The sequence below is a fragment of the Cervus elaphus genome, chromosome 29, assembly GCF_910594005.1.
Source record: "Cervus elaphus chromosome 29, mCerEla1.1, whole genome shotgun sequence".
Taxonomy (NCBI): domain Eukaryota; kingdom Metazoa; phylum Chordata; class Mammalia; order Artiodactyla; family Cervidae; genus Cervus; species Cervus elaphus.
The window spans coordinates 28,075,087-28,102,773 of record NC_057843.1 but is presented as its reverse complement, the minus strand read 5'-3'; the positions used below and the strand labels follow the sequence as shown (position 1 = coordinate 28,102,773).

Genomic DNA, 27,687 nt, shown 5'->3' with positions numbered 1-27,687 from the left:
GAACTATCATGTGGAAGGTAGACCAAGAATAGTGTTTGGAAGTGCATGCCTACTTTCAGGAACTAGCTGCCTTGGATGTTAGAACCTGGTATACCTCTAGCTGGAGGAAATAGCAAGTTCAAGAAAACTTATTTTAGGGAAGGTTTAATGTTGTTGGATAAAGAACACTACTTGGGGCCTTCCTTGGTGGCTTAGTGGTGGAGAATCTGCCTGCCAGTGCAGAAGACACGGGTTCGATCTCTGATCCGAAGGATCCCACATGTCATGGAGCCTTTAGACCTGTGTGCCGCCACTGAGCCTGTGCTCTGGAGCCTGGGGGCTGCAACTGCTGAGCCCTCTCGCTGCAACCTCTGGGGCCCGCCTGCCCTCCAGCCTGTGCTTGACGGCAAGAGACGCCGCTCCACCGCTCCACGGGGAGCCTGCGCACCACCGCTAGAGAGCGGCCCCGCTCTCTGAAGCTAGAGGGGGCCACACAGCATCAAAGACCCAGCACAGCCAAAAGTTAGATACATAAATTAACACTTTTTAAAAAGAACACTGCTTAGAGAAGAGAAAAATGAGGGTTGCTTAGAGAGGGAACAGAATAGATGTATCAAAGTACTGAAGAATATTAGAGAGGATATGACCCAGGCAGATAATTGTTATTGAACTAGTACAAAAATTATCAATGTGACCCTTGATATTATATTCAGTCTTGCTAGTTATTAGTTGTGTGAAGTTGGGCAAGTTACTTAACTTTACCAGGCCTCGCAGTCTTTACCTATAAATGAAGATAATGCTGTCTTCCCAGTTGTTAGGAGGAATTAATATGATAACGCTTGTTGAACATTTTGTATGGTACCTGGTATATAGCGGGTGCTAAAAAATTGTTGTTCCCTTACCCCCATCTCACCATGAAAGCAGCATATTGTGTTAATGAACATGAACACATGCATGTTTCCTGTGTACATTTTTTAAACTACTAGTTACTAATTTTCTGTTCTAAAATTGCCTAAGTGCTGTTATACCGTGGAGGCAACATGGTGTAGGGTTAAGTATGTATTCTTCCTGATTTTGAGTACTGACTCATGCTCACCAAGTGACATGGGCAAGTTGTTGAAACCCTCTGTTGTCGTTTCTTTACTTGTAAAATTGGAATAGGATTACTTTTCTCAGAATTGTTTAGAGGACTAAATGAGTTAATTTGTAAAGCACTTACTTGTCTTTGTTTTCTATTTTACTAACTTTTCTTAGTTCAAATATTGGTCTTTATTTAGATTTATTGCATTAATGAAATAATAATGAAATTTCATAAAAATGTAAATTTCAGTTGAAAATACATTAGTTTATCTTAAAATTTCAAGGCCATTTACACATCCCTTACAGTTCCAATTGTTAAAACATGGTTTTGTTATAAATTCGTATACATATAAGGATTAAGAAAACATTTCTCTCTCTCAATCCACTCACCCTTCCTTCCTCCTTTCCATCTCTTGGAGTTCCCACCCACTCATCCATCCACTAACGGACTGATAAGTGATATAAATGATATCATAGGCTGCATGCTTTTTAATGTCTTCATTTAAAAATTATTTTGAAACAGCCTCGGACTTATGGAAAAGTTGCAGGTACACAACAAAGAATTATATTGGCTGACTGGTTTGCAAGCAAGTTGCTCACATGCTATTCCATTATTTATTTCTGGTAATATTCTTCTAGAGAGTGATTGTGATATCTGGGTAATATATATCAGTTAGATGTTCCATCATCTGTTTAACCAGTTTACAGTAGGATGTTTTCATCCTAGGCCAGGTATCAAGAATATCAGTTCAGCTTTGATTTGTAATCGATTTTTTGTCCCTTGAATCATCTGATACTGTGAGTTGTACCTTGATTCTTTCAGCCAAGTGGGAAACTGAAATGGTAGAATCTTGGGAAAGTCTACTTAGGACATGTGAAAATTCGGAAATCAAAGAGAATATTTCTTAGAACTCTTTTTCTTCTCTGTTCCCTCTTTATTTTTCTTTTTGAAGAACGTGCTAAAAATTTAAATCATATTGTTAGGACTATGTATTGATGGCCTCACTGTCACTTTTTTATTTACAGTATTGTGTTAGTTTCTGGTACATAGCAAAGTGATTCATATATATATACACACACGCACATATATACTCTTTCATATTCTTTCTTTTTTTAGTGTTTATTATAGAATATTGAGTATAGTTCTCTGTGCTATAAAGTAGATCTTCGTTGTTTCTCTCTTTTATATATATAGTAGTTCATATCTGGGTTTCCCTGGTAGTTCAGTTGGTACAGAAAACCACCTGTAATGCTGGAGACCTGGGTTTGATCCCTGGATTGGGAAGATCCCCTGGAGAAGGGAACAGCTACCCACTCCAGTATTCTGGCCTGGAGAATTCTATGGACAGATAGTCCATGGGGTCGCAAAGAATCGGACATGATTGATATCTGCTTATCCAAAACTCCTAGTTTATCCCTCCCCCTTCCCCTTTACTAACCATAAGTTTGTTTTCTATGTCAATGAGTCTGTTTCTGTTTTGCAAATAAGTTCATTTGTATCATATTTTAGATTCCACATATAAGCGATATCATATATTTGAGTTTCTGACTTACTTAGTATGGCAGTCTCTAGCTCCTTTCCTGTTGTGGCAAATGGCATTACTTCATTCATTTTCACTTGTTTTCTTTTTAGCTCCAGGAAAGCTAGTACCTGTATGGCAATACCAAGTAGTAACCTCTAATATATTAAGTAGTAGCTATTGCTTCTCCTGTTATCTTTGTTCAAAGCTTAAATATATCAGTACAATACTCTTTTAGAAATTTAGGTGCTTATCTTTTTTAGAGTGAGTTCTGAATTAAACTATTAACTATTTGGGAGAGAAAATTAAACATGTTGGATATATAATAGAATATTGATTAGGAACCTGGATTCTAAATTTGAATCTGGGTTCCACTGCTTACTACATGTGTGCCATTGGGAAAATCATTTCATCCTTTTTCATTCCCACTATCTGTATCTGTAAAATTTGGCCAAGGAAAGTTCCTAGCTCATAGTTATTTGGAGTCAATGCATCTTTCCAAGTCCCTTGTATATATCATTTTCCAATAAATGTCATTTTATCTCTTTTGTGTATGCTGATGTCTCAGTGGAACCTGTATACCTTTTCATGAAGCTGCAAGTTCAACAACAGTGACCTGAATTCACTACTCAGAAAGTGAAGTGGTTGCTAAGGGTAGTTGGCCCTGCTGCCTTCTTAAACTTTGACAGCGTATTTATAGGCAGTGGGCAAAGACCCCGATTTCCATGTTGTCTCTGTAAATACTGGACAGGTGGCAACCTTCTTGCCTTCATTAAAGTGTTTGCCCACTTGAGATAAATTACCTCTTCCAGGTATCCAAATGGTGTGCCTGCAAGAGATCATTTACCTCAAACAGGGGAGAATGTTACTTCCACTGAAGAGCTAGGATATCAATCATTATAGGAATGGACTGAAGAACCCTATAGATAGCTCAACTTTTTATGTAACTTGTTCAGACTGAATTTCTCAACATAGAAACAAATGTGCTGATTTGCTCTGAAATATCTCTGAATAAATACAGGTGTAGCTGATGATGAATAGAATGTTCATGCATTTTGTTATACATTTCAATTGTAAGTGAATCTTAATTATATAGAATATAGATGACTCAGATATACATGCCCCTGCTATTACTACTCACAACTCTCTTTTGTTGTATACTTTAAGTTAACTTTGTAGAGGTCATAGCAGCTCTTCCACTCAAAACTCAGAAATCTAGGCTGTATTTGGCACAACATTGAGGTTTCACATTAGGAAGTTCAAAGCGGCAAGTAAAGATATTTGTATTAGCAAGTAGTTTTTGGTTTATATTTTAAAACTTAAAGACTTTATTGAATCCTAACAAAGAGTACAGAGAGACGTGTCACTCCAAGTGTGGCCGTGGACCAGCACCCTCAGCATTAACAGTGATATGCTAGAAGTGCAATGTCATGCCAGAATCTGCGTTCTAAAAAGATGGTCTATATACACAGTAAAGTGTGAGAAGAAGTAATTTACAGAATTTTGTTATACATCTAATGTCATTCATATCTCAGACAAGTACAGTCTGACCAGGGATCATTTTTAACTCTGGAGCTACGAGTGTCTCCTTTGAAGGAAACCACATTTAACTTACCGACTTGTATTTTGTGGCTTTAAAAATGATTATGTTTGCCTTTTCCCATATTTTTCAAACATTTTGAGAATTTTCAAGCATACAGAAAATTTGAAAGGATTTTATGATGAACAGCTATTTTGTTTTCTTAAGTTAAAATTTATTTGCCTGTCATTTTTAAGAACACTTTTGAATAAATAATTGATTTTTGGAAGTGTTCGTGACCATGTCATATTCCAGTGTCACATGTCCATAGAGTATATTTACTAGTTAAAATAATTTACAAGGTCAAAATTATTTTAAGAAACATATATGAAGCTTTAACATATTTGCAACTTACAGATCGTTCGTGGAAACTTTTAGGAACCATAGAAAATTTGATTGAATATCCAGATACTCTCTAACAAAGCAGCACAATTGTTTTTTTGAGTTTTTGTAAAAGAACAAAAGAAAAAATTTCCTCTCAGATCTATTCTAAAGTAATACATGTGTGTTAAAAATATTTTTAACCCCGACCTTGCTCCAGAGAAAAGTTATGGCAGCTTACAGGTGTTTATAAAATATCACTTTAAGTAAAGATAGCTTCTATAACCCCTCTCTGAGAGTATGATTATTATTTGTGTGTAATTCTTTCAAGATCTATTTCAGTATGACCAGATCATCCTATGTACCATTTTTGTTGTTTGTTTTTCATCACTTATTTTCAATGACTAATAATCGTATAATCTCATTGGCTGTTGTAAGGGTTTAGATGAGTTATTGCATGCTGGCGGTGCTTGGTTTGTCATGTGTCTTTGTATCAACAGCAGTAGTAGTCTTCATTTCTTACTTTATGAATCAGCCCTTTAGCTTGGTGTACAAAACCCTTCTTGATCTGATTCTCATTTTTTGTATAGTTTCACCTCTCTGCACTCTCATTCATAAACCTACAGTTCAGCTAAACTGAGTTGCTTGCTGTTCCCCAGATATAGGATGCTCTGTTATGTCTCCAAACATACAGAGCAAACTATTTTTTTTTTTTGCTACTAGACCCTAAGAGGAATTTATTACATGTATTATCATATTGGAGATATTGAATAACATCACAGTTTATATCTTTAAAAGCTGCTTCGTGAAGATACAGAAGTTTTTTTCTTGCTAGTGTTACTTATACTCATCTTCAGTGAAAACTGAGAGCATACTATAGTAGTTTTTAGAGTGGAGTAGTCCAGGTATGTAGCTTCCTTATTGTCTAAGCTGATGGAAAAGTAGAGGCTCAAGGATGCAGATTTATGATTGAGTAGTATATTTATTAGATAAGGTGTGTCAGTCGCTCAGTCATGTCTTACTCTTTGCGATCCCATGGACTATAGCCCACCATCCTCCTCTGTCCACAGAATTCCAGAATACTGCAGTGGGTAGCCATTCCATTCTTCCAGGGGATCTTCCCGATACAGGGACTGAACCTGAGTCTCCTGAATTGCGCACAGATTCTTTAATCTGGGGTTCACAGAACCTTTCTCAAAATGGTCCATGGATAGAATTCAGAGGGGGAGTATTGATGGACATGAATGAAAAATAATTACATCTTGGTTTACTAACCATTCATGAATTTCAACATTTCCTCCAGTTATGCATGGTGATGACAGACTGTGATAATATTAACAGCAGGGTGACTTAGTTACTAATTAAAATCACAGCTATTTAAAAATTATAATATAGTTGTTACAACTATCTCTAAATATTGTTTATGCTCATCTTCTGGTGATCAGTAATAGATTATCCCACACATGGTTTGTTATCAGTCTTCTATGTATAGCTGGACACTGATGCAGGGCAGCTGACCGCATCTCAGGACAGCCCTACACCTAGTAGTTGTTCATCCATCCAGTGGAGCGTCTGTGATCTTCATTCTATGTTGCTTTCCAGTACTCCCTAAGTAAAAAATTCTGTTACTTCTTTGAAAGAGCAACCTGTAAGTACCTGGAAACAGTTCAGAACTCTTTCAAAAGTGTTAAGTTCTTTCTGTCTTTATAGCATCTAATGCGAATCATAGATTCACAATCTTTTTAACTTTTTGATATAAATCTATTGAATACATTGACTTAGCCAAAGATGAACTCACTGAATTTTGAACAAAAACTTTCCACAATAGATTTTTTAAAAATTTTCATTTAAGTATAGTTGATTTACAATGTTATATTAGTTTCAGATTTATAGCAAATAGCTTCAGTTATACATATATATATATTATTTTCAGATTTCTTTCCTTATAGATTATTACAAAATACTGAGTATAGTTCCTTGTGCTATACAGTTAGTTACTGTTGGTTATCTATTTTATATATAGTAGTGTATACATATTAAGAATTTGAAAGCCTTGGTGTATTCTAATATTTTTTGAGAAACACCTACCTCTGACTTGTAAAGTGAACTATAGGAACTTTAATTACATTTGTAGCAGTATATACTGTGGGTTAGGATTTTCATCACTTCTAAATATTAAAAAAAAATTGACGTGAGCCTGACATGTTTAATGCCTTCATAAAGATCATCTCATAGGTCAAGGTTCTTAGTGTGGCTAAGCAACAACTTTCACATGCTAATTTAAAAATATTAATTCTAATTAGTTTGATATATTAATTTTAAATATATAATGCATATAATATTTATAACTATATAATATTTATAATATGTATTTATAAATATATAAAACTCATATAAATATATTTATATTTAAATATATAAATTATATTTAAATATATAAACTTATATATTTATATTTATAATATATTTATATATTTAAAATATATTATCTTATATTTAATATGTTCAGTTCAGTTCAGTCACTCAGTTGTGTCTGACTCTCTGCGACCCCACGTACTGCAGCACGCCAGGCTTCCCTGTCCATCACCAACTCCCGGAGTCTACTCAAACTCATGTCCATTGCATTTGTAATGCCATCCAACCATCTCATCCTCTGTCGTCCCCTTCTCCTCCCACCTTCAGTCATTCCCAGCATCAGGATCTTTTCCAATGTGTCAGTTCTTTGCATAAGGTGACCAAAGTATTGGAGTTTCAGCTTCAGCATCAGTCCTTCCAATGAATATTCAGGACTGATTTCCTTTAGGATTGACAGGTTGGATCTCATGAACCTTAAAATTGTTTGATAACTGCATTTTAATAAAATTTGCTTTCATTGTAATTCTATATATTTTGAATTAACATGTTTAAAAGTATTATTATAAGAAGGGGATCTGTAGGTTTTATCAGGCTACCAAAGGTGTATATGGGACAAACATGACCAATAACCCCCTGCTTTTGATAATCATTCCCCTCAATAGCATCTGTCTAAGTCAAGGTATGTTTTTGAGTACTCCTGTTATTGGTCATTTATATCTATAGTATTATTTATAAATAACACTTATAGAAACAAGAGCTACTGATTTTTAATCAGTGTTATAGATCCCATCTCCACATTGCTTAGCACAGTATCTTCATACATATGAGTTGCTCTATCGCTGGCTCTTTAATGATTGAATGAAGAAGGCAGTTATACAGTGCTTTTTTTTTTTAAAGCTTTATTTATTTTAGTTGCACCCTGTGGCATATGGGCTCTTAGTTCTTCAACCAGGGATCAAACCTGTACCCCATGCAGTGGAAGTGTGGAGTCTTAACCACTGGACCACTGGGGAAGTCCCAGTATACAGTGCTTTTTAAAATATTTGTGTTATTTCTGTAAAAGTGTTTATGCATGGTATAAAAACTTGACACAATATAGAAACTTGCACAGAAGAAATAAAAATCACCCAAAAGGCTACCCCTATCATTCTTAACACTTTAATGATTTCTACAAATCTTCCAGACATGTGTATAAACATATATACACACCAAACATGCAGTTTTATATGAGGAAATCATATAATCATGTCTCATTATATTTTTCTACTCACTGGATAATAGATTTCTTTCTATGTCAGTAAGATAAGTGTACTTCATTATTTATATCTGATCACATACTACTCCAGAATTCTTGCCTGGAGAATTCCATGAACAGGAGTCTGGTGGGCTACAGTCCATGGGGGTCACAAAGAGTTGAACATGACTCAGCGACTAACACTTTCACTTTTCCCTTATTCTGTTGTTCATATGTATATAGTTGACTCTGAGAATTCCCTATTGATGGATATTGACATTTTTTTCATATTTTTTATTATTTTAAGTAATATTATAATAAACGATGCTGTGATTAGCATATTCGTACATAAAAGCATTTTATACTTGTGCAATTATTGCCTTGGCGAAGTCCTAAGAAATGAGTTTGCATATTTTACATTTGGAAATTATAGTCAGTCTTCCTTTCATAAAAGTTTCTTTGCATTACACTTCCATGAACAGTACTTAGAATTCTGATTTTCACATTGTATCTTTGGCACACAAAGTTTTGACAGTCTTTTTCATCTTTATCAATTTGAAAGAGGAAAGAAAGCTCTATATTATTCCTTATTTATAATTTTGATTGTTAGGTTGCATATCTTTTCATTTGTTCTATACCCATTCATATTCTTTTACAAATTAACTCATTATGTTCATATGTGGGGGTGTGTGTTTGTTTCATATAGAATTATAAGAACTCCTTGTATATCATGCAGATTAGCATTAAGACTACTGATCGAAACAATTCTCTATGAATTTGTTTTGAGGATATTAACCTTAGTCATGCAATATTGCCCCTTCTATTGGAAAAGGTAATTTCAGAACATAGAGTCCTCTTCTTTCTTGAATTAGGGGAAAAATGATTAACAAATGTATTTAGTGTAAACAAGAATTTGTTAAATGTAACAAGTCAAACGTTTTAAGCAGTCTAGACAGGTTTAGACATAAGGAATTTCAGTGACTTTATTTCCCCCCTTATTTCTGTATCATTACACAAATAGTTCTACAACTATGTCACTAGAGGATTTTTTTGTTTCTTCACTTGTTTAATATTGAATTAATTGTACTCTATACTGTATGATGTGAAGTAAATTGTAAAAACACTTCTTATTCATCAAAGCATAAATTACTTAATATGCTTTCTGTAATTCATCGAAAGTAGCAGTTAGAAACTTGGAGTGTATGCGTCTTTCCTGCTTCTTAAAAATTCAAAAGAATGCCTTGTGAAATTATTTTGCCACTTCATTTCACCTCTCAGAGTGGTTAGTGTCTATACAACACATTGCTGTGGTATAGGAAAAAAAGCGCTACCATTCATTAAAATTTAATTATAGTTGATTTTTCTTCTAAAGGATAAAAGGTATATTACCTCTGTATTCCTGAAAATTTCTTATAACAATGAGCCTTTATCCCATCTATTTAGAAAGAATAACTTTTGACATACTATAAAAGCTAATGTTAATCATCTTCTCTTGGTATCATTGAATGCATTCTTGTATTCAACATTATTGCAGCTACTATAGAAGCAAAAAGAAATATAAGTTAATCCAACAAACCTGTTAAAAATACTTATATGTGCTAGACTGGCACTGTAAAGACAAAAAAAGTTTACCTGATGAAAATAATCAAGGAGTTGCAAGCTTGCTGGAGAAACAGGGAGTACATATATAGACATCAGAATTGATGTGTTATATTGAATGTTATAACAAATAAATTTTACTGTTTATTCAATCATTTAACCTGTTAAATACATCCTGTAGTTTTGTAACTCTTTACAGTGTTCTGCATTATATGTTTATTCTACATAAACCTACTAAATTTTTTTATTCATGATTTATTTAAGGAATCTGTTATGAAAAGAACTGTGTATTGCAATTATACTTTGTGCCTTCTGTCCATGGGCTTCTCAGAGAACATATTTATGACAGAGGACATATTTTAAATTTACTTTTCCTTATATTCTTAGAAGCCAAAGCATCAATAGCTGAAAGAAATCAGTTCTACATGGAGGATGTTTTATCCATGTAGATGTTTTATAAGAGTTTTGTACTTTTATCCAATAAACAATTTCTAGTTTACGTGTAACTTCTGAGCAGTGTGGTTCTCTGGTTCTAACTGCTGCATAAACTTAGAAATTAATCTTTCCTTTCGTAAACTAAGGAATAAAGAAAGAAAACAGGCTCAAGTTTTTGAGCAGAGGGCTTCCGTGAGATGACAGTTTCTGACAGAAAACCACGGATGGATCAGCTTCTCAGTCAGTGCTACTCTCAGTGTCCACCATGTGTGTTCTTAGAATCATGAAACACTTTTCTCTTGGAGAAAACTGGCCAAACACTCTTTTTGCTCTTCTGATGTGTCGACAAGATTTAAATTAACTCCCAACAGCAGAGGAGCTTGAAATGTAGAGTGGTATACTACTTTATTTAAACAGTCTCTTCATGTTCGTCATTTTACATGGATAGTATCGTAAGACAAGTAATGACAGATGAAGACCCGCCTAGCAGAGGGAAAACTAAGTTACATGACTTTTATTAAGGCCTAAATAAACCTATTAACCATTATCTGGAATACCAATTAGTAGAAAGAACACTGACAATTTTATTTATCAACATTAAACACAATTATTAATTACAGACCTGATGAATCTAGCAGCTAGCAGGCCATGTTGGATATGCTGGGACCTTAAGTCCATTATATGAGAGGAATGATTACCAAAATCCTCTGGGAAAATGAGTAATTGTAGTTGTAAAATTTTAATTGCCTTGGAATAAGACAAATTGTATTTTCTTTTCTGATAATATAAATAGTGTGACATTAAGGTAATAAGCTTCAGTAGCTATAAATAGAAAATGAATTTGTTAGGTTTTAAAAGAAAAGATTGATGATGACTTTTTAGTGTCATAGTGTTCAGTATGAAGGAATACTGTAAATACATGCAGATTTTCTTTAGATACATTATTTAGTAGGTGGGCTGTTTCCTACTCAGTGAAAATTAGTATCGGAGGGAGCTTCTTGGCTTCTTGGATGGATTGCTATCAGTTAATAGGAATTATATAATTGAGAAAATATTTTCATTATGTTGTGATTGCAGTATTTGTGAAATGAACATGCGACAAGTCCCGTTTTTCTGTGCCTGTTTTCTTTTTCTTTTGAAGATCCAAATTCCAGAATTTGTGGACATTTGCTTATAGGGGCAGCCAAGAATTCTTTTGCAAAACTCATGGATAAAATCAGTCTGGCAATGGACAGTATACCTTTGCACAGCAACAGGAGTGTGACATATGTAGAAAAAGACTCCCTGGTTCAGAGGCTGGCCCGGGGACTTCATAAAGTAAACACATTGGCCCTGAAATACGGTCTGCAAGGCCATGTGCCCATTTTGGTATGTATGCAGTTTCATTGAATAGGGATTTTAGAACTTGTAAATTTAATTCAAAGTCAAGTTTATATGTAGCTTAAATTAGTTGTACACAAGTGTGTGCAAATTCTTTTAGATTTCATGTAATCATTTAATATGATAAATGAAAGCACCTCCAAATAAGTGTCAATAATATAAAAATACAAATGTTCTGGAATGAGTTCTGAATTTACTGTTCTCTGTAAGTATACTGCAACAGAATTGTGTAAGAAGTAATTGATTATTACATTTTCTAGTCACCTAGATTATTTCTTTCCTTCAGTTGTTCATTTCATGTAAGGCAAGTTATTGATCACGTAAAAAATAAAGCTTTCACTTAAACAAGTTTTAGTAAGAGCTGGTATTGTTCTCTGTGTATCCCAGGTTACATTTAATTTGGTAAAATGTATGGTCATTGCTGTGGACTTCTTAGAAAATCTGTAGTTACTTCTTGTAAAATTGCTCTTGTTTGACAACAGAAAAGCACAGCATCATTACAGAAGCAAATATTTGGATTTACACAAAGGCTGCATGCAGCAGAAGTGGAGCGTCGCTCACTGCGCTTAGAGGTCACAGAACTGAAACGGAATGTGAATGAAATGAAGAAGGAGCTTGACAAAGCCCAGGGTCTCCAAATGCAATTAAATGAATTTAAGCAGTCTGTAAGTATATATGATTTTTAAAGCCATTGCTTCGGTAAGCGCTTCTCTGATATTAAATATATATTGTATACATATAATATGTATATAAAATGTCAGAGAGCAAATGTATGTTTGTTTTTATTAATTTTTTTTTTTTTAATTTTTTTATTAGTTGGAGGCTAATTACTTCACAACATTTCAGTGGGTTTTGTCATACATTGATATGAATCAGCCATAGATTTACACTTATTCCCCATCCCGATCCCCCCTCCCATCTCCCTCTCCACCCGATTCCTCTGGGTCTTCCCAGTGCACCAGGCCGGAGCACTTGTCTCATGCATCCCACCTGGGCTGGTGATCTGTTTCACCATAGATAGTATACATGCTGTTCTTTTGAAACATCCCACCCTCACCTTCTCCCACAGAGTTCAAAAGTCTGTTCTGTATTTCTGTGTCTCTTTTTCCGTTTTGCATATAGGGTTATCGTTACCATCTTTCTAAATTCCATATATATGTGTTAGTATGCTGTAATGTTCTTTATCTTTCTGGCTTACTTCACTCTGTATAAGGGGCTCCAGTTTCATCCATCTCATTAGGACTGGTTCAAATGAATTCTTTTTGACGGCTGAGTAAAATTCCATGGTGTATATGTACCACAGCTTCCTTATCCATTCATCTGCTGATGGGCATCTAGGTTGCTTCCATGTCCTGGCTATTATAAACAGTGCTGCGATGAACATTGGGGTGCATGTGTCTCTTTCAGATCTGGTTTCCTCAGTGTGTATGCCCAGAAGTGGTATTGCTGGGTCATATGGCAGTTCTATTTCCAGTGTTTTTATTAATTTTTTATATTTTTCAGATAAATTAGTCCCCTCAATAGAACTTCTTTAGAACACTTCCCTTCTAAAATGCCCTAACAGTACACTTCAAACTTGCTAAGTGACTGGAACTTAAATGTTCTCATCACAAAATGAAGTAATTATGTGACTTGATAGAGTAGCTAATGCTGCAGTGGTAATTGTTTTGCAGTTTAGAAGTGTTTCAAATCAATGTCGTACATCCTAAACTTAAGCAATGTTATATGCTAATTAAATAAAAAGCACAGAATCATTAGAATCATCTCAGTAAAGAAAACTGAAAAAAAAAAGTTACATCAGATGCTTAAAGGAGTACTGATTGTCTGTCAGCAGAGCTCATAGCCCTGTTAAAACGTGACTGTGACTGAAACATAGGAAATGATACTTCTATAGCAAATAAACTTTAGTTGAATAACTTGTTTGCAGAAAATGCAAAGAACATGCACCAAGAAATGTTTAGTGTGAATTACTTTCACTGAAGTGTACAAATAAAAATAGGATTAATTGAAGTAATAATTGAAGGAATGAGATAAATAATTTTTCTATTTGACATACAATTATGTAGTATAACATTGTGATGATTTCTAACATTTTGTGATCAATTTACTATCATGTATCAGGTACTGACCCTAACTGATTCATTTAGTCCTCTCATGTCAACAATAGTTCAATAGTACTTTTATCCTTTTTTTTTTTAAACAGGTGAACGATGTAGGATACAGAACAGTTAAGTAACTTGCTCTGAGTCACACAGTTAGTATGTGGAAATTATGGGATTTGAAGCTCATAATTCTGACTCTAAAACTCAGACTTTAAACTACTTCACTATAGTGGTTAATGTTCATATCTAGCTATATTAATAACGGATTATTATATTAAAAAGTATAAATGGCAACATGATGTTATTTTCCTCTTAAAAAATTGGGGAATGTGTCTCAAATCATCATCTTTGATTTAATTCAGTCCAAGTGGGTAGGAGGCAAACAGAATAGTTTCTTCAGCTTAGGCTAAAATTGTAACCTAAAGGGATACATCCTGCCTGCCGAAAGTGTTTCAGTACTTGTATTATTTTGGAATACCATGTTCATCTACTGACACTTGTTCTTTAAAAGCTAACTCCCATTGTTTCTTTTTTAGATTTTCTTAGCTCCATACAACTGCTTCCACACACTATCTCTTTCTTACTCTGCATGGCTATACTTGTTTGACCCTATTTATTCATGGAAGAGTGAAACAGAATTGAGCCAATCTCTGGGAGGGATACGTGGACAAGAGAGGGGCTAAAGTTAGCTCAGTTTTTAGGTAAAGGAGGCATTTTGGAGGAATGGGAAGAAGTCCTGCAAAATAATGAAGACTGTCATTTATAGAGGCCAAGTGGAGTGTAAAGAACAGAATGTTCTGATGGCAAGAAGCAATAATTTAAAACAGTGTGACAAGTAAATGGTTGAAGTACAAAAATATTTTTTCACAAGACCCAGAGAATAGGGAATAGAGGAATGTTAGAAAGTTGACACTTTAAATTCTTTTCAACTGAACAATGGAAGTTATCAGTATTAAATAGATGTATATATGCAGTGTGATTAAGAGACCTGCATGGTTTCTTTCAGTTTTCTACATATTTCTCAGGTTACCCATCATTTGTGAAACATTTCTGTTCTTTGTACTTCAGGATTACGATGTCTCTTGCCATTTGTTGTAACTAGTTTTCATTTGTTTACATGTTGTGCACAAGAGATAATGCAAGTATGTCCTGCCCTCAATTCCATACCCCTTAAGGGATGACCTCTGTCTAGACCTGTCAGTGATTCCAGAGCAGTCATAAGATTGTAAATGCTGTATTGTATATTACAGTGCAGATTTTTATTGGCCGGTGTTTATAATGAATTCATCTTCTTTTATTCAACAGATACCTACTGAATGCCAGACTCTCCTTTGTGTGGTGGGTGGGCAAGCTAAAGGAGGTCTGTGCCCCTTGGAGCTCAGGTCCTTAAATGTGTGGTTGGTGGAAGGTTGTGGACAGGCAATAAAAAAGTAAATAACTATATGAGATGAATTTAGATAATGATACTGGTGTTGAAGAAAATACAAGCAGATGGTTTGATAATGTGAGTAGTGGTGCGAGTCAGAGAGGTATGGTGTGGTAAGGACTCTTCCCAAGAGAGGGTAGTTTGACCAGGGAAACCTGAATGGTAGCATAAAATGAACACAGACTTTTTTTTTGAACATAGACTTTTAGGTAATATTTTAAAAGCATAGGAACTTGTTAAAAGCTTTAATTTTCACAATCATTATCTTTATAAAAAGTGCTCTTGTATCCAGATTTAAACCGAGCGTTATGGATTTACTTAAAACTTGAAATGCCTGTTGTTGTTCAGTTGCTAAGTCATATCTCTTTGTGACCCCATGGACTGCAGCACCCCAGGCTTCTCTGTCCTTCACTATCTCCCAGAGTTTGGTGATGCTATCCAACCATCTCATCCTCTGTTGCCCGCTTCTCCTCCTGCCCTCAATCTTTCCCAGCATCAGGGTCTTTTGCAATGAGCTGGCTCTTTGCATTAGGTGGCCCAAGTATTGGGGCTTCAGCTTCGGCATCAGTTCTTACTGAAATTTTATTGGACTAAAAATGATAACTTTGGCAGTATAGTTGTTGTGCTTTAAAAACCTGAGTGATGCTGTGGGAGAAGGCGAGGGTCGGATGTTTCGAGAGAACAGCATCGAAACATGTATATCATCTAGGGTGAAACAGATCACCAGCCCAGGCTGGATGCATGAGACAAGTGCTCGGGCCTGGTGCACTGGGAAGACCCAGAGGAATCGGGTGGAGAGGGAGGTGGGAGGGGGGATCGGGATGGGGAATGCTTGTAAATCCATGGCTGATTCATGTCAATGTATGACAAAAAGCACTACAATATTGTAAAATAATTAGCCTCCAACTAATAAAAATAAATGAAAAAATAAATAAATAAATAAAATGAAAAAAAAAAAAAACCCTGAGTGATGGTTTTTATCTTGATTTAGGAAATTAAGAAAAATGAATTGTACTTTTGTCATGTGTCAGACATTTAGAGATGTTTGTATTCTCCTTATGTTAGGAAACAGAGTACTGAATATTAAATAAACAATACTGCAGTTAACTTATGGTTAAATGTTTTTTCTTTTTTTCAGAAATTGATCACCCATGAGAAGTTTGAAAGTGCATGTGAAGAACTGAATAACGCATTACTTCGGGAACAGCAGGCTCAGATGCTACTGAATGAGCAGGCACAGCAACTACAGGAATTGAATTATAGACTTGAATTACATTCCAGTGAGGAAGCTGACAAAAACCAAACTCTTGGAGAAGCTGTTAAGGTAGGAAAACACCCCTTGCAGGAGTCCCTTCCTTCCGGAATCACGTATATCTCTTGAATAGGGAAGTGATCCCAAGATACAAAATTTTATTCTATGTGAGCTTATAAGGATGAAATGAGACGTGGCTTTGGGACTTTAATTCCAAACTTGTATTGAAAATGTAGAAGTAGACTTTGTTAGTTGGGAACGAAGTAGAGTTTTTTTTCCAGTAATAATTTTATTCTTTAATTTATCTTCCTTATTTTCTCCTTTCTTTAGTTCTTTTTCTTGTTTTATGCCCTCCAAACATTGAAAATCCATGTGTCTTTTGGATTTGAAAGGTTTTGAGTCTCTCTGAATCTTATATTAAGGCTGTGTTTGAGGAGATTAGAAAGAGTTGTTCTCCTTGTCATTTGTTGGTGGGAAAGGTGTTTAGAAGGGAAAAAAGAAGTTTTACTAAAATAATTGTCACTTGGAAAACTTCATTAATGGGTTTAGAACTGTTATATTTCTTGGAAATGTTACCTGTAAATTGTAATAGAATTTTAGTTTATGATTATATTATTTGTGAAATTTTCACTAGTGAGATTATATACACTGGAATAGAACAACTAATTCCAGGAAAACCAACATAATGTAACACAGCCTACACAGTAGGTATTATATATCATAATCATACCTAAATACAGTAAGCAACTCAGAGTGGGTGTATAATTAATTATAAAATTAATATATTTTTATTCTAACAGTTAACTACTAATATGAATGCTAAAAATAAAATAGGCAAAATTTGTTGAGAACTCACAATCCTTAATGGGATTATTCTCATTTTGTAGATAAGAAAACTGAGATACAAGGAGACACATAATTTGCACAATGATTAGTAAGTTATAGACCTAGGGATTCAGATTTTGCATCCATCTTCCTTACATTGACTGTATTACTGATAGGCAGCATACTCATGCTAGGCTCTGTACTGTGGTCTCTATATTGTGGTCTCTTTTTTTAAAATTTTTTATATTGTGGTCTCTGAATCATTTTGTTTCATTCTTAAACTACCTCCTGTGAAATTGGTACTGTTATTGTTACCATCTTTTTGATGAAATTGAAAGAGTTCAGTGGACTTGCTCAGGATCTCCTGGCCCATAAATATTGAAACTGGTAGTTTTTTTAAAAAAATTATTAAAAATCATTAACCTAATTTCAGTTCCCTATTCTTTATATTTTTTTCTTTTTTGCCATTATAAGTAATTCTAAGATAAGCAAGCCTGCAGCTAAATCTTCTTACACATATTGTGATTATTTCCTTAGTATTAATTCCTAGGTAAAGAATTACCAGGTCTACAATGACATATTGGAGAAGGAAATGGCAACTTACTCCAGGATTCTTGCTTGGAGAATTCCATGGACAGAGCAGCCTGGTGGGCTACAGTCCATGGGATTGCAAAGAGTTGGACATGACAGAGTGACTAACACACACACACACAATGACATATATTTTAAATTGTAAATATTATCAATTGGCTTACAGCAAACTTTTAACATTCTCTCCTAAAATGAATGTAAATTTCACTTTTTACTCAAGCTGGCTGTTACTGATACTGTTAAAGCATTTTTTTGTCAATTTGATCAATGTAACATTGTTACTAGAATTATATTTCTTTAATTACTCATCAAGTTGAATGTTTTTATAAGTATATTGGCCACTTAACAACATTTTTATGTTCTGTATCCCATTAATAGATAAAGTGATTAGCCATGCTTTGAAAAAGCATTTAACTCATATTGGAACCTTTTCTTTTTGAAATAGCTTATAATTATATGATTATAATTATATACTATACTATAATTGTATACTATACCTTATATAATTTATATATATTTATGCCTTATATATCTATAATTTATATTTATACCTTATATACTATACCTTATATAATTTATAATTATAATTTATATTTTAATATAATATATATTATTAATTATATAATTATATTAATTATACTATAATTTATATTTTTATATATTATGAATTATATAAGGTATAAACATATATAAATTATATAAGGTAGCGTATCTTCCAGCAGGTAAAAAGCTGTTGATATTAATTTCTTTAAAATACCGGTAGCTTAAATATTAGGAGGAGAAGGGGACGACCGAGGATAAGATGGCTGGATGGAATCACCGACTCGATGGACATGAGTTTGGGTGAACTCCGGGAGTCAGTGATGGACAGGGAGGCCTGGTGTGCTGTGATTCATGGGGTCACAAAGAGTCGGACACGACTGAGCGACTGAACTGAACTGAACTGAACTGAAGTATTATTGTCAGGAGTGGAGAATTGTTTAATTACCGTCTCTTAATTAGAACTAGCAGGTGGTAATGTGAAAATGCTCTCTTGTGGGAGGCAGAATGGTTCAGTGGAAAAAGTGCTGGCCTTGGAACAAGTATTTTCAATTTCAAATCCCAGTACTGTCACTTTGGCAAATAATTTAGGCTTTTTGAGCCTCAGTTTCCTCTTCTGCAAAATTATGGATAATGATACTAAAGTTATGGAATTTTTATGAGAATTAAGATACTGTTTGAAAAGTAAGTTTATGCTTGATAAATATTCATTTGTGCTTTCCAATAACACTTAAATAGGTTTTTTGTGTGTCCTGTATATAAAACTTCTTTTAAAAAATAAACTATTGCTGCTGCTTCTTTATAAAAACAAAATAAGACCATGAATAGAAGATATGGAAAATACAGAAAACAAGTCACTCATAACTTACCATCTAATAACACCACTGTTTACATTTTGCCATTTTGTTTATTATAGAAAGAAAAATGATTAAAGTTTTTATAAATCATACTTTGGGCTTGGTGCTCAGAATGGCCTTCCTTCATGATACAGCTAGATTTGGGATAAAATACTTTATTATAGCAGTGCACTAAAGAGTAATGGAAATCTCCCGGGACAAATACCAAACTCCAACAAAGCCCAGAGGGCAGAAATCAGAGTTGGCAGTGTGAATGGTTTCTGGGCTTACCCTGCAGGTAGATTCCAAAACTAGTGCTGAAAAGAAAGTTAGCAAGTCCTGTCCGACTCTTGCGATCCCATGAACTGTTAGCCTGCCAGGCTCCTCTGTCCATGGGATTCTCTAGACAAGAATACTGGAGTGGATTGCCATTTCCTTCTTCCCTAGTGCTGGAAATAGGAGACAAAGATTTAGACTCCCACAAGCAGCTGGACTGTGAATCCTTGATTCCCACATTAAGGAATTGCCTAATAACCTGAATGGGATAATCTCAGGTCAGTAATGTCTAAGTAGAAACCGAGATAAAACTTCCTCTAGAAGAAAGCTTGCCTAATTTAGTTTTTTTCAAGAGCTTCCACAGACTAAACTCAACCAAGTAACTGGCTCTTAAATAAATAGATACATTAGTCTTACTCTCAGCCACATTGCTAAATAACTTTGTAAATTCTATTAATACTTTGTCTGTACTTCCCAGAAAGAATTTCTATGTAGTGTGTGTTAGTCACTCAGTCATATTTGACTCTGTGACTTCATGGACTGTGGCCTGCTAGGCTTCTCTGTCTGTGGGATTCTCCAGGCGAGATTACTGGAGTGGGTTGCCATTTCCTTCTCCAGGTGATCTTCTAAACCCAGGGATCGAACCTGGGTCTCCTGCATTGCAGGCAGATTCTTGACCATCTGAGCCACCAGGGAAGTCCCAATACTTTATCTGTACTTTCCAGAAAGGATTTTCTATGTAGATCATCATATTATTTGTTCTGTAGTACCAGTTTTGTTTCTCTGTTCCAAACTTTAATCCTTTATTTTCTCTTCCTTACTGCAATGGCTGGGATACAATGTTGAGGAGAAATAAAGGCAATTTTAAGAATTATTTCTTAAATTTCTTCATTAAGAAGTAAGTTTGATATAAGTTGCTATGAATTGCTCTAAGTTGATAATCCTTATCAGGTTAAAGGAGTTACCTTCCTAGATCATGGATAATTTTAAAAATCATGAATGGACGTTGGATATTATGAATATATTTTATGCATCTGTGGAGTGCAATGTTGGTTGATTGATTTAATCACTAAGTTGTGTCTGACTCATGTGACCCCATGGACTGTGCTCTGCCAGGATCTCTGACCCTGGGATTTCCCAGGCAATAATACTGGAGTGGGTTGCCATTTCCTTCTCAGGGGATGGTGGGGTGGAGGGAGGGTCTTCCTGACCCAGGGATCGAACCTTGGTCACCTACACTGCAGGTGGATTCTTAACTGATTGAGCCACCAGGGAAGTCTGCGATAGTCATGATTTTTCTCTGTTACTCTCTTAGCAAGTTGAAATATATCAGGAATTGGCAAACTCTGGCCTACAGCCTGTGTTTGTATAGTTTGTGAGCTGTGAATTGCTTTTACCTGTTTAAAGGTTCATAAACGATGAAAAATTAAACAAAACCAAAGAAGAATAAGTGAGAGACTATATGTGGCATACAGAGGCTAAAGTATTTCTTGTGTACTGACCCCTGAATTACATTAAGTATTCTAATGTTAAAACAGCCTTGCATTCCTGAGGTAAACGCAAGTTGGTTGTGATGATTTTTTTTTTAACTACTTTGCTACACTCAGTTTAAGGTTTTTAACCTAGGACTTTTCAGTCTTTGTGCCGTGATCATGATCACCTTGTAATTTTTCTCTCTCATACTGTCCTTTACACTTTTTGGTATCAGGGCTTCACTATCTTGAAAGGTTTCTTACTCCAAACATCTGGAGTAGAAACTTTTGGATAGAATATAACAAATGAATTATGGGATATATAACCAAGCTTAAAACAAAGTGAGAAAAATGTTCACGTACTGGAAATAAAGAAGATATCCAAAAGCAAATGGTAAGAGGAGGTGAAGTCTAAATGGCTCATTGGGATGTGCAAACCTAGCTGGAGACTGAGGTTGATAGTCATAGTGTTAGGGAAACCTAGGCTTCAAGCCCTGTGGACTAAAAAAGAGCTACCCACGAGAACCATAGGGTCTGGAGAGGCTGCCCTTCTAGGAAAATGCAGCCTGGAAAGCCCCTTCCTACTAGCTACAGGGAATTTGATTTTTACTCTGGATATGACTTCCCTGGTGGCTCAGATGTTAAAGAATTTGCCTGCAATGCAGGAGACCCAGGTTCAATCCCTGGATTAGGAAGATCCCCTGGAGAAGGGAATGGCAACCCACTCCAGTATTCTTGCTTGGGAAAATCCCATGGTCAGAGGAGCCTGACAGGCTACAGTCCATGGAGTTACAAAGAGTTGGACATGACTGAGAGACTCACACTTCACTTCTGGATGTGGGGTAGCAGAGAAGTCACAAAGAAACTAGTATCCCAGGCTGGATGTAGGGTCTTAGTATATCCTACTTTTATGTCCAAGGACTATTTAACTGAGGAATTATCTTTAAAATGGTCCAATTCTTGTAGAACCAGTGTGATGTTTTAGAAGTAAGCAAAATATTCAGCAAGGATACTTCTGTAACTCACAGAACATACAAAAGACTTTTATGGAAAATTCAGCATTACAAACCACGTAAAGAAATGAGTTGTATATCAAATGAGAAAATTTACATCTGAGGTTGTAGAAATACTTAAAGTATTGACAGATGTTTAAGTGTTTTTTAAATGCTTTTAGAAGTAAGATATGGGTAAATATAAGGCAAGAAATGAAAATATAGTCATTGAAATTAAAAACTCAGCAAATGATTTGAACATTGGGGAAAAGATACTAGTGGATTAAAAGTTAGTTGAGGAAAAAATATGCATGGTTCAGTGTATTTTGACAAATGTATACATATGTGTAAGTACCACCAGAGTCAAGACAATAGAAATTTTTTATCCCCCAAATTTCTGTTGTACTCTTTTGCACTCAATTCCCTTTTTTTTAAACACTCTTCCTGCTATAGCCTGGCAGCCACGTACCAGTATCACTCTAGATTAGATTTGTTTTTTACTAGAGCTTAACATAAATGGAGTCAGACAGTACGTATTCTTTGTGTCTGACTCCTTTCATTTGATGTAACATTTTGAAATTCATCTGTGTTGTTTCTTTGTACTGTTGAGTAGTATTCCATTATGTGGGTATACAGCAATTTATTTATCCATTCTCCTATTGATAGGCATTTAGTTTGTTTTCATTTAGGGCCATTATGAATAAAGCTGCTAAGAACATTCCTGTACAAATGCCTATGTGGATACATGTTTTGACTACTCCTGGGTAATACCCAGGAGTGGAAATTCTGGGTCATATCATAAGAGTACATTTAAAATTTTAAGAAATTGCCAAGGTCTTTTTCCAAAGAGGCTGCATGAGTTTGCATTTCCAATGACCTTGGACTATGAGTTCCATTGGCTTCATACCCTGGTGAATACTTGGCACTGTCAGTCTTTTTCTCTGTTCTTGTGAGTGTGTAGTGGTATCTTTCTTGATTTGATTTTGCATTTCACTGATGACTAATGATGTTAAGCATCTTTTAGTATACTTATTATAAGTAGTCATTCATATGTCTTCTTTGGGGCCTCCCTGATGGCTCAGATGGTAAACAATCTACTTGTAATGCAGGAGGCCCCGGTTTGATCCCTGGGTCACGTAGTCCCCCTGGAGAAGGAAATGGCAACTCACTCCAGTATTCTTGCCTGGAGAATTCCATGAACAGAGGAGTCTGGCAGGCTACAGTCCATGGGGTCCCAAAGGAATGTCTTCTTTGTGAAATATATGTTCAGAACATTTGATATTATAAGCTTTGGGGTTTTTGTTTTCTTATTCCATTCCAAAGTAGAATTCTTTCTGTTTTCTGTATACACGTCCTCTGTTGGATGCATATTGAGAATATTATCTTCCATTCTGTGATTTGCCTTTTCATTTTCTTAACAGTGTCGTTCAAGTAGAAGTTGTTTTAAATTTTGAAAAATTTTTAATGTTACGGTTAATTTTTGTCTTTTACCTAAGAAATGTTTCCTTCTGTGATGCAGAAAGACTTTTGCCTTTATTTTCCTTTAGCCAATTCATGCTCTAAGCTTTTACTTTTAGGTCTATGATTCACTGTGAGTTAATTCTTATATATGATTTCATGTAAGAGCTGAATAGATGTTGGGTTGTTCCAGTGCCCACATATTTACCATAATTGAACTTTATTTCCTTTTTATAAGTCTTACATTTTCATCTAGTATTATTTTACTTCTGCTTTAAGAACTTTCTTTAGTATTTTGTACAGTGGATGTGTTTGTTATTGGAAAGTATAAGGGTAGCCATAAGGGGACCCTCAGTCTGAGAACCTCTGGTGTAAAGTTCTTGAGACGACCTGGGAAAGATAAGGGCCAGAGTAAAGTGGAGGATTGGCTTTAAATAGGAGGGACACTCCCTATTATATATGTAGAAAAAGAGTATTAGATGAGGGCATTAGAGGGTAAACTTTCTCATTGATGTTTCTTTTTTCCTTGTGGAGGAGGCAGATTCATACCTATTGAATAAAGGGAATTTGGAGGAGGAGAATAGTTGAAGAGCAGAGAAGATTTGAAATAGTTATTGTAAAGGGTAGGGAGATAAATCAACAACAGAAATATGACCAATGTGCTAGGTAAAAATATAATTGGAGGGCTCCTTTGAGACTGATCATTAGGTTAAACAGTAAATGGGAAAGGATATTTGTTTGATATCATAAATCAGGATACCTGAATCAGTGCTTTTGGATGCAGAACAAATTATGGGATAAAAGGTTCAGAGTTTGAGTATGGAATGGGATTAAGTAGAGGACATGAAGAGGGGTGAAGAAAAAAATGAGAGATCATATTTATAGATGTGTTGCCCATATTATCTTTCAAGTTACCCAAATCTGTAGAGTAGATATTGGAGTGAGATAAAAGCTATGAACCAGTTGCATACAGCAGAGAATCAGCATAAATGTATTATCAGTGTGTAGTATTTCCAGTGTATGTAATTGAGTCCAGCATTAGAGCTGTACTGACATGGTAGCCGCTAGCCACATGTATCTACTTAAATTAATTAAAATTAAGAATTCAGTTCCTCAGTCACTCTATCTGCATTTCGAGTATGGAGTAGCCTCCTGTGTCTAGCGGCTGCCGTATTAGCAGCACGGATACAGAAAGCACCTATGACAGAAAGATCTATTGGACAGCGCTGGTGTGGAGGACAGGTGCGTCTGGGCCTGTCACAGACCCAGTAGACATGGAAATGGACACTTCACTGTAATATTCTTTCCTTTAGGCAGAAACATTTTAGAGCCAAACAGCTTAGGAAAGATAAGCTCTATTGCCGATTGAATTAATAGTACTACTTTAATAGTTGTAAACTCTCTAAGAACTCTGAAGTCAGTGAAGGGAGCATACTCTGAAGATAGAAACTATAGTTAAATAATAACACATCTCTCTCTTATTGGGAACTATAGACAAATGAATATGGGAAACAGTATGGAAAAAAGCAAATTAAAGATTTGTTTATTTTTTCCTTATTCCCCAGTCCCTTCCTGAGATATTTTATATTGTTGACCTGGCCTATAGTACCTTTAGTGCTACTACCCTTCTGAGCAAGTTTTCTAGGTAACCTTTATATAATATGGGTAGTCTGTAAAATAACAAAAGCTACATTTCTAATGTATTTTTTTTCAATGACTAAGCTTTTGTTTAAATATAGTAACTACTTAAATGAAGCATTTTATCCAGGATCCTGCCTTATGTGTTTTTATGTTTAATAGAACGCAGATTCTGGTTATTGGTAGACTGTTGGTATTAATGGAGTAGGTGAAAGAATGATTGACAGAAAACATTGTTACTTCAATGAGAGAGCTGACCTGTGGTTACAATACTTTAAGACCTAGTACAGAAAAGTGTACCTTAAAATGGGTTGCTGCTGTGACAGTACCTAAAGGATGAGGCACTGGCAGAGAGGTCAGGAAGTTTGTGGTGTGGAAATTGGTATCAGGAGTGGAAAGATGGAAATTCAGGTAAGCCGTGGCAAAACATTTGATAAAGCTACACTTGTGATAATTTAGGAAGCTAACTTCCCCTGTAGTTCTAGGGAAGGTGGTTGATGTATGTTGGCTTCGACATTCTGCTTTGAACAAGGTATTATAAGAAAGAAGGGAACTCAGGAAAGAATTATTTGGCTTATGAATATAAATGAAAGGGCAGAGAGAGAGAGAGAGTCAAAATCTGGGGCCAAAAGGAGCTGGTATGACTCAAGCCCATGGCAAAGAAAATTGGGGTATGCGTTCTTACTCTAACCTGCTACCTTAGATGGCTTCAAGATAACCACCATTAAGTTCAGGTGAGCTTCCCTGGTAGCTCAGCTGGTAAAGAATCTGCCTGCAATGGGAGACCCAGGTTTGATCCCTGGGTTGGGAAGATCCCCTGGAGGAGGGCATGGCAACCCACTCCAGTAGTCTTGCCTGGAGAATCCCCATGGATGGAGGAGCCTGGCGGGCTGTGGTCCATGGGGTGGCAAAGAGTTGGACATGACTGAGTGACTAAGCGCAACACAGCCCACACACTATACCAGTGGGCACCACTGGAAGACCTCACCACTGGTGAGGATCATCTCCAAGAAAGAACCTTGTATTTATTGGTGCATGGCACTGACTAGAAGTAAACAAGTTAAAAACTTACCAAGTGTTGCCGAGACTAAAATTGTTGTTCAGTCACTAATTCATATCTGACTCTGCAGCACTATGGACAGGAGCAGAGCAGGCTTCCGTGTCCCGCACCATCTCCCGGGGTTTGCTCACATTCATGTCCATTGAGTTGTGATGCCATTCAGCCATTTCATCCTCTCTCACCCTCTTTTCCTCTTGCCCTCAATACTTCCCGGCATCAGGGTCTTTTCCAATGAGACAGCTCTTCACATCAGGTGGCCAAAATATTGGAGCTTCAGCTTCAGCATCAGTCCTTCCAATGAATACTCAGGGTTGATTTCCTTTAGGATTGACTAGTTTGATCTCCTTATACTCTAGGGGAATCTCGACTAAAATAATCTTTTACTCTTTGAGTCTTAAACAATAAAGCTTAAATGGTCTATTCATATATCATTTTAATTGATGCACAGAATTCCATACTGTAAATAAGTTGCATTTATTTAGTTATTCATCTATGATGAGCATTAGATTTTTATCAGTTTTTAAGATATTATAGATTTGAAGAAGAAGGCTGAATTCCTGGCAAGGCCATGATAGATCTAGTTCTGGTACATACCCTAAACTCAATAAATTTTTTATTGAATTTAGTCACATGGTAGAACTACTATTTGCATCTGCATATACAGTGGAATAATTGGTCTGTATAATTCATTTTAGGATAGGGACCTGTGATTTGCAGTTTCAATGAATGGAAGGCCTTGAGAATGCCGTGGTATTGGCATTTGTGCTATTCCTCTGCACTTGAGGTATTCCTTTGAAAAAGGATAATATTCCTAGTGTTAATCAATTCTGTCAATTACAGAGAAATATTGAAAAACAAAGCATCTGAAATAGCCCATTGGTCTCCCCAAATAATACTGATACCTGTAACTGGTCCCAACCTGGTCAGTATTATTTGGGGAGACCAATGGGCTATTTCAGATGCTTTGTTTGTCAATATTTCTCTGTAACTGATAGAACTGATTAGGAAAATGGAAGGCCTTGAGAATGCTATGGTATTGGCATTTGTGGTATTCCTCTTTGCACTTGAGGTATTCCTTTATTCACGGCAGATCCCTCATATACTAGCTCCTTTGTCTGACCCAACTCCTGTTCCTGTGTGCCCTTCATCCTCACGTTCCATCCTCTGCTGACTCCGGCTGCCCTGTTTCCTCTCTCAGAGCTGAGCAGCCTCACAGGGTCTCCAGGCTTGTGCCTCTTCCCCGCACCCTGTTTCATCCTCTGCCTTCTTGCAGCTGTTTTGCCTTTACCTTGTTCATGTCTCTTTTTTAGCAGAAAATGAACTCTGTGCTTTATTATTTTCCTATCTCAAAACTTAATTATGCTTACACTCTGGCTAGGAAAGAAGTAAGAAGAAAAAAGGGTATGCTTTTCAGATTTCACAGGAAATAATTGGCGAAGATATTTTGGAGTAATTGTGGCAAAAGGTCACATTTTATGAATATTTGCCTTCTTTTTATTTAATAGTAGCCTAACCTTTATAGTATTAATATTATTTGCAATACTCTGCAGTTACAGAATGTGAATGTTGCAATGAAGTCATTTATTTACTTAATTTTGAATAAATAGCCAAATTTTCTCTAGTAATCTTTTACACAAAAGAGCCCTCAAATTAATTTACTTTAAAAAATTTAAACATTTTTTAGTTGATGAACCATGATTATAATAATAATTAACATCTATCATGTAACCATTTTCA

General features: G+C 35.6%; 1 protein-coding gene across 7 annotated transcripts in view; it reads left to right on the top strand.

Moving 5' to 3' along the window:
- The window catches only part of CCDC171 (coiled-coil domain containing 171), a 332,100-nt gene that overhangs the window by 138,107 nt on the left and 166,306 nt on the right, over positions 1-27,687 (top strand). For all 7 annotated transcript variants that reach the window (XM_043891112.1, XM_043891113.1, XM_043891115.1 and 4 more), the window contains 3 exons: positions 11,244-11,470; positions 11,965-12,147; positions 16,149-16,334. In XM_043891112.1, coding sequence (XP_043747047.1) covers positions 11,244-11,470; positions 11,965-12,147; positions 16,149-16,334 — 596 coding nt within the window. The remainder of the gene's footprint in view (positions 1-11,243; positions 11,471-11,964; positions 12,148-16,148; positions 16,335-27,687) is intronic.